This window comes from Rutilus rutilus (assembly GCF_951802725.1).
Source record: "Rutilus rutilus genome assembly, chromosome: 11".
Classification (NCBI taxonomy): Eukaryota; Metazoa; Chordata; class Actinopteri; order Cypriniformes; family Leuciscidae; genus Rutilus; species Rutilus rutilus.
Genome location: NC_140216.1, coordinates 25359126 through 25376082, shown reverse-complemented (window position 1 = coordinate 25376082; position 16957 = coordinate 25359126). Strand labels below are relative to the sequence as shown.

The window sequence follows — 16957 nt, the reverse complement described above, 5'->3', positions numbered from 1 at the left end:
TCACATATTAGATGGGAAAAAAATTACAGAGGGATTTATGGATATCTACTTTTGTTATCCTGTAAATCAGAAAATACTGTCAATAGCCTTAAAAAAATGATTTTCGCCATGTTTTTTGGAATAAAATGTTATATAAATCAGGCTAGGAATAATATATTTACAAATCCCTCTGTAAATGTCTTCATAATATAACTAGGTACAAGTCTGGAAAGTTTGGTGTATATAGGTGCTACTGAAGTGGAGATTTCGTACTTGGAGTATGAGAGAGAGGTCATTTTGAGAAAACGGGCTTTAAAGATTTTTCATCAGCCAATGAGATTGCGCATTCAGCCCTTTTACTTTCACGATTGGTTGCTGATAAAAAGGAAATGACCATATTTGGATCCGACAGGATTGTACACAAGAGAGAGAGCTTCCTAACGGTGCTTCTGATGACAGGCTGACGGCAGAGATCGCGGAGCAGCAGGTTGATTAAGAACGCGAACTTTTGTTGAATTTATGAGAAATCTACAGACGCAAACAGACCAAGTGTAATAAAATAAAGACCTAAATGTGTATTTCGGACTTTTTTTCAACACAAGTCTGAAAGAAGACATGTTATTGAAGACAAATATCCCCAAATCTCAAAATTGACCAGTAAAAAAAAAACTATGTTTTTGCCTGCCGTGTCTCGCCTTAAAGGACTTACATGGGATATAATCTTATTAAACATGCATATAAGTGGTAGAAACAAAACAGGATTATGTAGTTGCATGATGTTTGATTATAAGTCCATCGAAAACTGTTCTGGATGATTTTATGTATTGTTATAGGAAAAATCGCAGTTTTCTGGTTTGAAGCGAAGAGAACTCTGGTTTGGTCATTCAGAGGTCTTAACGGGGGAGGGGTCAGGAATGTTGTGGGGGTCAGGTGACCTCTTGGTAGGGCCCTGAGCAGTACCCTCTCTGAATCGATCCGTCTTGCAAAACTATCAAACGTTGACAACGTTCTTACTTTAGTTAACCAAAAAAAAGGGTCTTTGGTTAGCAGACTCTCTGGAGCCTGTGGGTGATTTATGGCTCTGGGTTTGGTGGTTTAAGTCTGGAATGTGAGGACTCTGTGTGGGATCTTGGTCTCTGTCATTCTCTTAACCAATCAGTGTTCGGCAACAAAGCTAGCATTGACCAGTTATTTCATTAGTGCTGGGGGGCTCTTTTAAATAGCCAGACCGGTGGCGCCTGGACCCCCATGACAAGATTGATGAGGATGCGAAGTCCTGACCAAATCTGCCCCTTTGTTCGGCAGGAAGTGGAAAGTTTGAACTAATCTTCTGGAAGAAGATTAGTTTGTGTTTGGTTCATCCTCGCAGTCACTACAATGTCAATGCTGATCCAAAATTATGGTTTGGATCAAAACTAAACATTGTATCAATGTCACCATGCTATCTGGGTACAATCCTTTACATTAAAACTTTGAACTAATATCAACAAAGAATGCCTCAGTCCTTGTGAAGCTTAAGATGTTAACCTTGAAGTGTCTGTGCCAGAGTCTCAGAATGGTGTATCTGTTATGTCTCACCTGATGGTAGACTCAGAACTTGGTTGATTTGTTTCTGTCTCACCTTCGCAAGCCTGAGAATCTGATCTTGTATCTGTTGCTTCCTTCCCTGTAACAGGCCATATACTCAGAATGTTGTAGTGTATCTGTTAATGTCTCTCCTCATACAGGACTGAGACCCAAAATGTGGTTGATCTGTTACAGTCTCACCCTTGCAGGCTGGGACTCAGAAAGGTTTCTGCTGGAAGGGTACCTTTATCCCTTTCCAATGAGGAGAAGATTGCAATTTGGCCCTTCTCTATTCCAGTGCTGTGATTGGCTGCTGATATCAGACATACAATGATGAACTTCTTTGCTTTAAGCACACAGTTAGAAGTCTTTAAACTGTCTTTAAAGTTTTACCGATGCATTTCTCACTTTCCAAACCACCACCAGAATACTTTTTGGCAATATTCTAAACCAGTGGTTCTCATACCTTTTAGAGTGGCGTACCTCCTGAGGCATTTAACATCCTTCTGCATACCCCCTCTCTTCCACTTAGACTGTAGTCACATCTTTTCCATTAACCCTCTGGGGACCAAGCTGTTTTTGGGGCCCTTGAGATGTTCTGACATGCTCTGACATTTGTGCTTTTTTCAGTTATTTATAAACATGTTAATGGCAAAGGTGTAAATTCACTCTATATAGCACAAACAGGCCTACCATAATATGCGAGCAACATGTATGTAGATGTTTGTATTTTTGAGAGAATAATGTTTATGCGTGGTTATTTAAAAAAATAAAAATGAAAGTTGCTGAAATAAGACCACAAAACTCATACAAAATATGTGCCCACAAGACTTTTGACTAATGGATGTTTTCTCTTCGAGTTCTAGCTTCAAAATTATGTGAAAATAGTCTTGCTTTATCGTTCACAAAAAAAAATACATTGATTTAAATGGTGTAAAACAGGTTTTGCTTGGAAAGCCAATATGCGAGGGGGAGGAGTAGTTTACACCTTAGATTACCCAGTCCCACCCACTCTGCATAATGACTCTGCATAATTAGCCATTCATTCAGGTGTGACACTGACTGAGCCACAATGCAAGGACAAAATAGCCTATATATTTAGAAGAAGACTTATATTGACCATTTAAGATTTTGCTTACATCTATCTTGTAAATATGTTTTGCTATTTTATTAAAAAGGTTACAATTACAACAATAATTACAATTTCAGCAATATTTTTGCAAAAAAAGTACTCTTTCTTTGTAAAAAAAAAAAAAAAAAGATTATAGGCCTACATTTTATCATATGTATTCATTAGTTTGAATATAGCCAACATTGGAACATCTTAGTCTATGACTTTATTTTTGACAAAATTGTATTTTATATATATGAGCAGAAAATTCATTCATATTTAGGCTAAACAGTCTTTACAAATATGTACCCTTCATTCATCTCACAGAAACGCGATTCATATTTAGGCTAAACAGTCTTTACAAATATGTACCCTTCATTCATCTCACAGAAACGCGATTCATATTTAGGGTAAACAGTCTTTACAAATATGTACCCTTCATTCATCTCACAGAAACGCGATTCATATTTAGGCTAAACAGTCTTTACAAATATGTACCCTTCATTCATCTCACAGAAACGCGATTCATATTTAGGCTAAACAGTCTTTACAAATATGTACCCTTCATTCATCTCACAGAAACGCGATTCATATTTAGGCTAAACAGTCTTTACAAATATGTACCCTTCATTCATCTCACAGAAACGCGATTCATATTATAGAAACGCGATTCATCTTTTTGTTTACATAGGCCTACACTAACGTTATAACGTTATTCCACATTAACACTTGAGAAAGGATAACTTAGCCTACCTCACTCCTCAGCGGGATCTGCTCCTCATATCAGCACGGAAAATTTTCTCCATAAGGTAGGCTATATTATGCCTCTTTGTTTACACTGATGTGGGCGTTTCACAGACTGAAATGGTTCTCAGAATTTGCGTTTGAATAGCACGCGCTCTCCGGGGCGTGGTCAAATTACTGTGAATCATCTCGTAATGAGCTCGACTGGAGTCGCTCTCTTTTTATACAGATTACAGAAGCTGATAATATTTGTTTTTTATATAAATTACTTCATTTAAAAGCTGCGATCTTAAGCTTTATGCCCGTGGGTCTGTTTCCCTGTTTGACTGAATTTTCGCGGAGTTATAGATCATTTTCGAACGCGTTTCAAATGGGAGTTTACTGACAGAGAGAAGGCAGAAATAGCATCATGTTAGTTTTTCTTTATTTGTCAAAAAGCAAAACACTTTATTTTTATTGTGAGTATACAGAAAAAAAATAGAAACTGAACAGGATCGATTGATGTATTACACGAAAATGAAAGATCAAAATTAACAGAGCATTTTGTGTTTATTTTTCATTGCTAAAAAAAAAAACGAGCAAAACGCGCGGGCGCGTTTTTGGTCCCCAGAGGGTTAAGGGACTGTAAGGGGATTTACAGTCAAAGACCCAGAACCAAATATGATGAATGAAGACCCGGAGTCAGAATTATAATAAATTGAAGAAAAGTTTTACTGAAGATAGTTTGCGGTTTCATCAGCAGAAGTCAGCTTCAAGACTCACAAGGAGTTTGTAGGCCGCCCCGCTTACAGTTACAAAGATCACAGCAGTTATACTCTTCACCAAGGTCTAAGCTACGTCCTTGCTTCAGGTTGAATGATCCTCATTGGCTAAGAAATAGATAAACATAGTAATTTTCCACACATATATAGATAGACTGAAGCATATCTCCATCGATTAGGCAGCTGACACTCGGACCCTGAAGTTAGGCACGTCTTGACCTTCCAGGTTGCATATTTTGGTTGCTGGGCGCCAGCCTGTCTCGAACAACAACTCAGTCTGTAACCAAAAAGACTAACACATACACTGACACACAGCTTCTTCAAGGTTGGATTTGGCCAGGCTCTAACTATAAACAGGAGAGTATTCTCAAAACATCAAGATAATACGTTCTTTCTCTCAAGGAGAGGACACTTTAATATAACAAAGTAAAGTAAAGCTTTAACTGAGAAATGGTCCCTTAAACTTTTGATTTCAATGACCCCTATGACCATAGCTGTCAGGGTACCCCAGAAAAACAGATGTATATATGAATGTACGGTGATAGATCTGCGTGATGACCACGCAATGTGTACCGGGCCGCCATGCCCATCTTGGGACTCGAGTATGAAGCCAGTGCGGAGGATGCCTTTTACCTGAGGAGCCTCTGAAATTGCTTCAGTGGAACCACTGTCTTCCCCCTGAATGTCTTCAGACAGTTCAGCCCCGACTGTACGCATTCGTTCATGAGACACGCTGCCATGTGTACTGAGTCCAACTCCATCCTGAGCTTGTTCTTTTCCCAGTTTACCTGAAGCCCTAATCGGCTGAGTTGTCTGAGCACCAGGTTCCTGTGTGCACGCAGTATATCTCGAGAGTGAGCTAGAATCAACCAGTCTTCGAAATAATTGAGAATGTGGATACCAACTTCCTTCAATTGGAGAAAGGCAGCCTCTGCGACTTTCATGAAGACACAAGGTGACGGGGACAGTCCGAAAGGGAGGGCCTTGTACTGATATGCCTGACCCTCCAAAGCAAACCAAAGAAACACTGTGGTAGTATCGAGACATCGAAGTATGTATTCTTCAGGTCTATTGCCGTGAACCAATGTAGAACCAGGTCTAGGATTGGTCTCGCCTTTTTTCAGTACGGCTCTACTGCATCCGTCACCAAGAGGACTGCAATTTCTGCACTCAGGACAGGGGCATCTTTCTCTGCCAAAGAGGTAAATAGGATGCAACTGAACCTGGGTGGGTGCCTGGCGAACTGAATCACATAGCCAAGTTTGACTGTCATGATGAGCTAGTGCGATGGGTTAGGAAGTGCCAATCATATGGCTAGACTCCTGATGAGTGGTACATATGGGACAATCATTACTGACGTACCTGCGGTAGGGCGGCAAAGCGTAACAATGGTTGCCACGTCAGAAGGCTTAGTATCCTGAATTTGTGACTCTGGGTGCATATAGACACCTACCTTGCTCCTTGTATCCCCACTGCAACTGGCCTGAGATGGGAGAGGAAGCTGTGCATGTCATACTGGCCAGAGCGAGAATTTGTGTGAGTCATGTTTGAACATGAGAAGGCGAGATACTCGTGTCTAGAAAGTTCAAACTGTGAACTGTGTAACCAAGATAATGAGAAAATTGCTCTTTTTCTGAAAATGTGGTGTCTGTCACCACTCGGGTGGGTGGTAAGATGGAAATTTGTGCTGCTTTTTTTCCCTGGCCCTCCAGCGGGGGAAGGAGTGGCCTGCACACCGCTCCCTGGAACAGAGCAGTCCCTGCCTTTCCTAGGTTGCCCATCTCAGGGACGCTTCAAGGCCTTCTTCAGGTTCTTGGCTGTCGCCTGATGAGCGGGCAGTGCAACTTTCCTGCGGGAGGCTTGACGCTGTGGTGGGGCTGTGGACTCGGGCTGCAGCGGAGCTGGTGTGGCAGGCGAGCTGCCCTCGGCGACAAGTAAATGGGGTGCGTGCCGTCTGCAGACTAAAGGTGGTGCTAGAGTCATGTTGGGGCAAGATGTGTTTGATGGCTGCCAAGAACTGCAGGGCAAAGCCCTCGACAGTGTCGCTGTAGAGGCCACCCTGTGAGATGGGACCGTCAAGAAAGAGAACTTTGTCAGAGTCCCTCATCTCAGCAATGTTTAGCCAGAAATGGCATTCCTGGACCACCATGGTAGACATCGCCTGGCTGAGAGCCAGCACTATGACTTTAGTTACTCTGAGAGTGATTTCAGTCACCAAGTGCAGTTCCTGTATCAATCCCGACTCAGAACTACCCTCGTGTAGCTCTTTGAGTTCCTTGGCCTGATGTACTTGCAGAGAGACAGAGATTGCGGCCGTCAGAGGCCAATAAGTCTCTCCAGAAACCAGAAACACACAAGAGGAAAGGCATCTTTAAAAAGACACTCTCTGTCAGCATTTTGCTCTTTTAGAGGATAACTGCTCTTTTGCTGAAGCACTCAGGGGAAGCTCTCACTAAACTTATCTATGCGCCATAGAATTCCCAGCAAACAAAGATGAATGGAATGAGCTTGTTAAGTAGACACACTGGGCACACTGCCTCCTTTATACCAATATGTCTCGGGGAGTGGTGCATGCAAATTCATTGGCCTTTTCTGAAGTTTCAGAGATATTTGGGGCTCCCAAGTGTGACCCCTAATATTATCACATCTACACAACGTCAAAGTGACTGACAGATAGGGAACTAAAAAAAATGTCCACCTTTAGACCATTTCCAGACTTAGACTTTCTCTTTCCTTGCCTGATGCAGAAAGGCTTGTTCACGCCTTTATTATGTCTAGGCTTGACTATTGCAATGCACTTTATTCTGGTCTCTCTGATAAATACGTAAAAAAACTGCTATATATTCACAAAAGCATTGCAAGCCTGTGAAAAGTGATTTGCAAGTGGAAACAAATTTTTTTTTTCATGCATGTGAATTGTTTTTTGTGCACGTGTATTAGGTTTCATGCATGTGAAATTGGCTATGCATGTGTGCATTGTCTTTTGCATGAAATATTATTGAGACCATTCTGCTTCTATACTAAAGACTTTTTTTTTTTTTTTTTGCCTGTTTGTTTGTATTCTTTGTAATCTTGTTTTTTTTTTCATCTTTTTTACTGTTTTCATTATTATTGTTGTAGCACTTTGGGTTTGAGAAAAGCGCAATATAAATCAAATGTATTATTATTATTATCATTATTATTATTATTATTAAATAAAAAATAATTGCTTATGTTACATGTGTGTACCATCTTTGTTTGGATTATGATTAAAATGAAGTGGTTGCCTCTAATTTCACATGACTAGTACTTGTTCACACTTTCCCATGTGTTGATGATATGATTAGTGAAATTATGTTAGTTGGTCATTTTGTGCCAGGGCCAAAAAACAGTTAATTTGGGGATTTTGGGAAGTTAACTTATGTTGGCCAATGAAACTTTTTGTAATTATTTAAAATGCATCTGATCTGCACAATTACCTAGAATGTATGTCATTACCAATACTTTTGGCCACGGCTGAATGATAATTAATATTTATATTTATTCATATTTATATAACTCTAAATCTAAATCTCGGGAAAACTGCAAAGTATTTTCTGTGGATTAGTGAAAGTCTGTTTATAATTCAAGTTGAATGTGTTACCTGTTTTTGAGTTTTACTGTGTTGTTGTTATTGTTGTGTACAGTTATTATTATTTTAGAAATGTTGTTAGCATTATTAATGAATTGTCTGCAGAGATGACTACCCAGAACCCCCGCGTGTCACGTTAGGTCAAGGGAAGTTGATCTCTGGTCTGGATGAAGGTTTGCAGGGCATGTGTGTGTTAGAGAGGAGAGAGATCACTGTACCACCCCACCTCGCACATGGCACCAATGGAGGTCAGTAACCGTACTATAAAAAAATATATATATATAACCATTTTTTTAATTCAATGCAGATTGTGCAAAGTGATGTTTCAATGTAATTGCACCACAAACATAGTGAGACATAGTGAATCTCTTTACTAGGTTTACAAAGGCTGTTCCAAAAGGTTATCACCAAAAATATGCTACTTTCGAAAATATATATTTATTGCAGGAAGTGTTACATTTATATCCTTTACTTAGAATCCCAAACACAGAATGCATTGCAAGCTCAGTAAAACAAGGGTCAAGAAAAATATTGACTATTGACATGCCCATCAAATTCCATTTAAAAACAGAATATTCAGGTTATATTCTGGTACTGAGACTCAAACCCGCGATGTTTGGGTTACAAGTACAACTCTCTAACCATTAGGCTACAACTGCCCCAGTTGCTGACAGTATTTCTGCCCTGTGGGGGTTTCGGCTGAGAGAGGCACGTGTTGGTCCGGACAAACAACACGGCAATGGTTGCATACATAAACTACCAGGGCGGCTTAAATTAATGTCGCGACTCGCCCATCATCTCCTCCTTTGGAATCGGTCCAGTCACATCCCAGGAAAGCTCAATCGCTCAGCGGACGCTCTGTCACGGCGAATGGCGCTTCAAGGTGTGTGGAGACTCCACCCCCAGGGGGTCCAGTTGATCTGGAGTCAATTCTGCGAAAGCACATATAGATCTGTTCGCTTCCCAGGAATCCTCCCATTGTCCTATGTGGTATTCCCTGATCAAGGCCCACCTTAAGCATGGACGCACTGGCAAACAGCTAGCCTCGGGGTCTTCGCAAATATGCGTTTACCCCAGAAAGCCTGCTTGCACAGCACAGGTGTTGTGCAAGCTCACCCGCACCCACGCCTTTGGCATCTCCACGTCTGGTCTGTGGACGGGATGTGGAAGACTTGAGTAGGCTATCACCAGTGGTGATTGACACCATCACTCAGGCTAGAGCCCCCTCTCGAAAGTGGAGTCTGTTCGCTAACTGGTGTGCTTCAGTGTTTATATCCGAACTATAAACTTATATCCCAGAACTACTGTGATAATTAAAATTATTCTAACACAAAAATAATGATACTGTGTGGTTGAAAAGATTGTTTGTTAAGCTGTTTCATACTTGTACATACGTAACTGCTCTCTCTGGGTCAACAGCAGCGCCAATGCAGATTTGAATGTTCCACTGTGATCGTACTTGTCAAAGGTTTAATAGACATAGCTGAATCGTTGCGTGCATGGTGAGTACATAAAAGACATTGTCAATGGATCACTGATTTCACAGTCATCATGAAAACAGACGCTATTAAGAAACATGCCATACTTCATTTTTTCTTCTTCTTCTGTTTAATGGCGATTGGTGAGTTATGCATGTCACCACCTCCTGGGCTGTTGTGCAATAATTTTTAATTAGGGGTTCAAGCATGAAATGCTGAAACCCTATTGTAATTGTGCTGATTTTTATTAGGGGTTCAAGCACGAAGTGCTGAAACCCTATTGTTATTGTTAATTTTCCCATGATGCAACATTCAGACATAAAACTGATCGGGCAGACCAAACCGTATGTCGTAGAGACTTGAAACTTTGGGGGCTGATAGTACTCACACCGCCTACAGCGTCACCAAGGCCCGCCCCGATCGGCCTGACGGGGGCGCTACAGCGGTCAAAAGTACGAAACGGCTCATAACTCATCAACCGTGAGGCGTAGGCTCAAGTGTCTTATATCGTTGGATTCCTTGGCTCGAGGCGGACCAGGTGCATGCCTCGGATTTGCTCGTCACCCTGGGAAAATTTTCGGGTATTTGGGGTTTTTCACAAAACCTACTTTCGCGAACTAGTCCTAGGTTTTTGGCCTGACCGGAACCAAACCAGTGCAGCAAGATTCTCTGGAGTCCGAATGTCAATAATTATCAAAAAAAAGTGAAAATTTGGGCTCACGGTCCCTAAGGGCCGCCAAAACGTTTGAAGTGGGAGGAGCCCATTTTGCTTAATTGGCTATAACTCGTGAACGGAACGCGATTTTTGCACCAAACTCAGCACGCGTATGTACGAGCTCATTCTGTGGTCGCGTGAAAAAGGACGTGGCGACTGGCCACTTGGTGGCGCTATAACTGTTAAAAGGGTGTCAAAATGATGCATTTCTATGGCAAATCCCATGAAATGGCTGAAAGCGGCCATCTTGCTGTCTGATTTGCATACAACCTCACAAAATCGGGCATGCGCATGCGTCACGTGATCCTAAAGAAGCTTGGAAACTTTCACGGACGTCGGGCCATTGGTGGGGCGCTTTAACTGTCATAAAGGTGAGAAGGCCTCTGTATTATCCTATGCAAAATGACATTTAAATGACTGAAAAATGGGGGAAAAAAGAGCAGCACTTCACCAAATTAGCTGAGCACATGCGCCATATTATTCTAAAGAAGCGTGCAAACTTTTATGGAGATCGGGCCATCAGTGGAGGTGTCACAGTTTAAAAGGTAAAAAAAAAATTCACCACATTTCCATGATAAATGAGCTAAAAGGGCAAAAAACATACTTTTTCCTCTCCGAGGCACACGTTAAAAGGCTTGATAAAGTTTTTGGAACGCAGCAGCGCAAGCGGCAAGTGCCTAGACCCTATAGTTTTTTTTTTAGAGGCCTTTTTGTGGCCCTTTTTTAGCCACTTATTAGGGGTTCAAGCACGAAGTGCTGAAACCCTATTGTTATTGTTAATTTTCCCATGATGCAACATTCAGACATAAAACTGATCGGGCAGACCAAACCGTATGTCGTAGAGACTTGAAACTTTGGGGGCTGATAGTACTCACACCGCCTACAGCGTCACCAAGGCCCGCCCCGATCGGCCTGACGGGGGCGCTACAGCGGTCAAAAGTACGAAACGGCTCATAACTCATCAACCGTGAGGCGTAGGCTCAAGTGTCTTATATCGTTGGATTCCTTGGCTCGAGGCGGACCAGGTGCATGCCTCGGATTTGCTCGTCACCCTGGGAAAATTTTCGGGTATTTGGGGTTTTTCACAAAACCTACTTTCGCGAACTAGTCCTAGGTTTTTGGCCTGACCGGAACCAAACCAGTGCAGCAAGATTCTCTGGAGTCCGAATGTCAATAATTATCAAAAAAAAGTGAAAATTTGGGCTCACGGTCCCTAAGGGCCGCCAAAACGTTTGAAGTGGGAGGAGCCCATTTTGCTTAATTGGCTATAACTCGTGAACGGAACGCGATTTTTGCACCAAACTCAGCACGCGTATGTACGAGCTCATTCTGTGGTCGCGTGAAAAAGGACGTGGCGACTGGCCACTTGGTGGCGCTATAACTGTTAAAAGGGTGTCAAAATGATGCATTTCTATGGCAAATCCCATGAAATGGCTGAAAGCGGCCATCTTGCTGTCTGATTTGCATACAACCTCACAAAATCGGGCATGCGCATGCGTCACGTGATCCTAAAGAAGCTTGGAAACTTTCACGGACGTCGGGCCATTGGTGGGGCGCTTTAACTGTCATAAAGGTGAGAAGGCCTCTGTATTATCCTATGCAAAATGACATTTAAATGACTGAAAAATGGGGGAAAAAAGAGCAGCACTTCACCAAATTAGCTGAGCACATGCGCCATATTATTCTAAAGAAGCGTGCAAACTTTTATGGAGATCGGGCCATCAGTGGAGGTGTCACAGTTTAAAAGGTAAAAAAAAAATTCACCACATTTCCATGATAAATGAGCTAAAAGGGCAAAAAACATACTTTTTCCTCTCCGAGGCACACGTTAAAAGGCTTGATAAAGTTTTTGGAACGCAGCAGCGCAAGCGGCAAGTGCCTAGACCCTATAGTTTTTTTTTTAGAGGCCTTTTTGTGGCCCTTTTTTAGCCACTTATTAGGGGTTCAAGCACGAAGTGCTGAAACCCTATTGTTATTGTTAATTTTCCCATGATGCAACATTCAGACATAAAACTGATCGGGCAGACCAAACCGTATGTCGTAGAGACTTGAAACTTTGGGGGCTGATAGTACTCACACCGCCTACAGCGTCACCAAGGCCCGCCCCGATCGGCCTGACGGGGGCGCTACAGCGGTCAAAAGTACGAAACGGCTCATAACTCATCAACCGTGAGGCGTAGGCTCAAGTGTCTTATATCGTTGGATTCCTTGGCTCGAGGCGGACCAGGTGCATGCCTCGGATTTGCTCGTCACCCTGGGAAAATTTTCGGGTATTTGGGGTTTTTCACAAAACCTACTTTCGCGAACTAGTCCTAGGTTTTTGGCCTGACCGGAACCAAACCAGTGCAGCAAGATTCTCTGGAGTCCGAATGTCAATAATTATCAAAAAAAAGTGAAAATTTGGGCTCACGGTCCCTAAGGGCCGCCAAAACGTTTGAAGTGGGAGGAGCCCATTTTGCTTAATTGGCTATAACTCGTGAACGGAACGCGATTTTTGCACCAAACTCAGCACGCGTATGTACGAGCTCATTCTGTGGTCGCGTGAAAAAGGACGTGGCGACTGGCCACTTGGTGGCGCTATAACTGTTAAAAGGGTGTCAAAATGATGCATTTCTATGGCAAATCCCATGAAATGGCTGAAAGCGGCCATCTTGCTGTCTGATTTGCATACAACCTCACAAAATCGGGCATGCGCATGCGTCACGTGATCCTAAAGAAGCTTGGAAACTTTCACGGACGTCGGGCCATTGGTGGGGCGCTTTAACTGTCATAAAGGTGAGAAGGCCTCTGTATTATCCTATGCAAAATGACATTTAAATGACTGAAAAATGGGGGAAAAAAGAGCAGCACTTCACCAAATTAGCTGAGCACATGCGCCATATTATTCTAAAGAAGCGTGCAAACTTTTATGGAGATCGGGCCATCAGTGGAGGTGTCACAGTTTAAAAGGTAAAAAAAAAATTCACCACATTTCCATGATAAATGAGCTAAAAGGGCAAAAAACATACTTTTTCCTCTCCGAGGCACACGTTAAAAGGCTTGATAAAGTTTTTGGAACGCAGCAGCGCAAGCGGCAAGTGCCTAGACCCTATAGTTTTTTTTTTAGAGGCCTTTTTGTGGCCCTTTTTTAGCCACTTATTAGGGGTTCAAGCACGAAGTGCTGAAACCCTATTGTTATTGTTAATTTTCCCATGATGCAACATTCAGACATAAAACTGATCGGGCAGACCAAACCGTATGTCGTAGAGACTTGAAACTTTGGGGGCTGATACTACTCACACCGCCTACAGCGTCACCAAGGCCCGCCCCGATCGGCCTGACGGGGGCGCTACAGCGGTCAAAAGTACGAAACGGCTCATAACTCATCAACCGTGAGGCGTAGGCTCAAGTGTCTTATATCGTTGGATTCCTTGGCTCGAGGCGGACCAGGTGCATGCCTCGGATTTGCTCGTCACCCTGGGAAAATTTTCGGGTATTTGGGGTTTTTCACAAAACCTACTTTCGCGAACTAGTCCTAGGTTTTTGGCCTGACCGGAACCAAACCAGTGCAGCAAGATTCTCTGGAGTCCGAATGTCAATAATTATCAAAAAAAAGTGAAAATTTGGGCTCACGGTCCCTAAGGGCCGCCAAAACGTTTGAAGTGGGAGGAGCCCATTTTGCTTAATTGGCTATAACTCGTGAACGGAACGCGATTTTTGCACCAAACTCAGCACGCGTATGTACGAGCTCATTCTGTGGTCGCGTGAAAAAGGACGTGGCGACTGGCCACTTGGTGGCGCTATAACTGTTAAAAGGGTGTCAAAATGATGCATTTCTATGGCAAATCCCATGAAATGGCTGAAAGCGGCCATCTTGCTGTCTGATTTGCATACAACCTCACAAAATCGGGCATGCGCATGCGTCACGTGATCCTAAAGAAGCTTGGAAACTTTCACGGACGTCGGGCCATTGGTGGGGCGCTTTAACTGTCATAAAGGTGAGAAGGCCTCTGTATTATCCTATGCAAAATGACATTTAAATGACTGAAAAATGGGGGAAAAAAGAGCAGCACTTCACCAAATTAGCTGAGCACATGCGCCATATTATTCTAAAGAAGCGTGCAAACTTTTATGGAGATCGGGCCATCAGTGGAGGTGTCACAGTTTAAAAGGTAAAAAAAAAATTCACCACATTTCCATGATAAATGAGCTAAAAGGGCAAAAAACATACTTTTTCCTCTCCGAGGCACACGTTAAAAGGCTTGATAAAGTTTTTGGAACGCAGCAGCGCAAGCGGCAAGTGCCTAGACCCTATAGTTTTTTTTTTAGAGGCCTTTTTGTGGCCCTTTTTTAGCCACTTATTAGGGGTTCAAGCACGAAGTGCTGAAACCCTATTGTTATTGTTAATTTTCCCATGATGCAACATTCAGACATAAAACTGATCGGGCAGACCAAACCGTATGTCGTAGAGACTTGAAACTTTGGGGGCTGATAGTACTCACACCGCCTACAGCGTCACCAAGGCCCGCCCCGATCGGCCTGACGGGGGCGCTACAGCGGTCAAAAGTACGAAACGGCTCATAACTCATCAACCGTGAGGCGTAGGCTCAAGTGTCTTATATCGTTGGATTCCTTGGCTCGAGGCGGACCAGGTGCATGCCTCGGATTTGCTCGTCACCCTGGGAAAATTTTCGGGTATTTGGGGTTTTTCACAAAACCTACTTTCGCGAACTAGTCCTAGGTTTTTGGCCTGACCGGAACCAAACCAGTGCAGCAAGATTCTCTGGAGTCCGAATGTCAATAATTATCAAAAAAAAGTGAAAATTTGGGCTCACGGTCCCTAAGGGCCGCCAAAACGTTTGAAGTGGGAGGAGCCCATTTTGCTTAATTGGCTATAACTCGTGAACGGAACGCGATTTTTGCACCAAACTCAGCACGCGTATGTACGAGCTCATTCTGTGGTCGCGTGAAAAAGGACGTGGCGACTGGCCACTTGGTGGCGCTATAACTGTTAAAAGGGTGTCAAAATGATGCATTTCTATGGCAAATCCCATGAAATGGCTGAAAGCGGCCATCTTGCTGTCTGATTTGCATACAACCTCACAAAATCGGGCATGCGCATGCGTCACGTGATCCTAAAGAAGCTTGGAAACTTTCACGGACGTCGGGCCATTGGTGGGGCGCTTTAACTGTCATAAAGGTGAGAAGGCCTCTGTATTATCCTATGCAAAATGACATTTAAATGACTGAAAAATGGGGGAAAAAAGAGCAGCACTTCACCAAATTAGCTGAGCACATGCGCCATATTATTCTAAAGAAGCGTGCAAACTTTTATGGAGATCGGGCCATCAGTGGAGGTGTCACAGTTTAAAAGGTAAAAAAAAAATTCACCACATTTCCATGATAAATGAGCTAAAAGGGCAAAAAACATACTTTTTCCTCTCCGAGGCACACGTTAAAAGGCTTGATAAAGTTTTTGGAACGCAGCAGCGCAAGCGGCAAGTGCCTAGACCCTATAGTTTTTTTTTTAGAGGCCTTTTTGTGGCCCTTTTTTAGCCACTTATTAGGGGTTCAAGCACGAAGTGCTGAAACCCTATTGTTATTGTTAATTTTCCCATGATGCAACATTCAGACATAAAACTGATCGGGCAGACCAAACCGTATGTCGTAGAGACTTGAAACTTTGGGGGCTGATAGTACTCACACCGCCTACAGCGTCACCAAGGCCCGCCCCGATCGGCCTGACGGGGGCGCTACAGCGGTCAAAAGTACGAAACGGCTCATAACTCATCAACCGTGAGGCGTAGGCTCAAGTGTCTTATATCGTTGGATTCCTTGGCTCGAGGCGGACCAGGTGCATGCCTCGGATTTGCTCGTCACCCTGGGAAAATTTTCGGGTATTTGGGGTTTTTCACAAAACCTACTTTCGCGAACTAGTCCTAGGTTTTTGGCCTGACCGGAACCAAACCAGTGCAGCAAGATTCTCTGGAGTCCGAATGTCAATAATTATCAAAAAAAAGTGAAAATTTGGGCTCACGGTCCCTAAGGGCCGCCAAAACGTTTGAAGTGGGAGGAGCCCATTTTGCTTAATTGGCTATAACTCGTGAACGGAACGCGATTTTTGCACCAAACTCAGCACGCGTATGTACGAGCTCATTCTGTGGTCGCGTGAAAAAGGACGTGGCGACTGGCCACTTGGTGGCGCTATAACTGTTAAAAGGGTGTCAAAATGATGCATTTCTATGGCAAATCCCATGAAATGGCTGAAAGCGGCCATCTTGCTGTCTGATTTGCATACAACCTCACAAAATCGGGCATGCGCATGCGTCACGTGATCCTAAAGAAGCTTGGAAACTTTCACGGACGTCGGGCCATTGGTGGGGCGCTTTAACTGTCATAAAGGTGAGAAGGCCTCTGTATTATCCTATGCAAAATGACATTTAAATGACTGAAAAATGGGGGAAAAAAGAGCAGCACTTCACCAAATTAGCTGAGCACATGCGCCATATTATTCTAAAGAAGCGTGCAAACTTTTATGGAGATCGGGCCATCAGTGGAGGTGTCACAGTTTAAAAGGTAAAAAAAAAATTCACCACATTTCCATGATAAATGAGCTAAAAGGGCAAAAAACATACTTTTTCCTCTCCGAGGCACACGTTAAAAGGCTTGATAAAGTTTTTGGAACGCAGCAGCGCAAGCGGCAAGTGCCTAGACCCTATAGTTTTTTTTTTAGAGGCCTTTTTGTGGCCCTTTTTTAGCCACTTATTAGGGGTTCAAGCACGAAGTGCTGAAACCCTATTGTTATTGTTAATTTTCCCATGATGCAACATTCAGACATAAAACTGATCGGGCAGACCAAACCGTATGTCGTAGAGACTTGAAACTTTGGGGGCTGATACTACTCACACCGCCTACAGCGTCACCAAGGCCCGCCCCGATCGGCCTGACGGGGGCGCTACAGCGGTCAAAAGTACGAAACGGCTCATAACTCATCAACCGTGAGGCGTAGGCTCA

General features: G+C 43.2%; 1 protein-coding gene across 3 annotated transcripts in view; it reads left to right on the top strand.

The window, feature by feature from the left end:
• fkbp10a (FKBP prolyl isomerase 10a) overlaps positions 1 to 16957 on the top strand; it is a 355663-nt gene that overhangs the window by 201743 nt on the left and 136963 nt on the right. For all 3 annotated transcript variants that reach the window (XM_084423726.1, XM_084423725.1, XM_084423727.1), the window contains one exon: positions 7877 to 8019. In XM_084423726.1, the coding sequence (XP_084279852.1) occupies positions 7877 to 8019 (143 nt within the window). The remainder of the gene's footprint in view (positions 1 to 7876; positions 8020 to 16957) is intronic.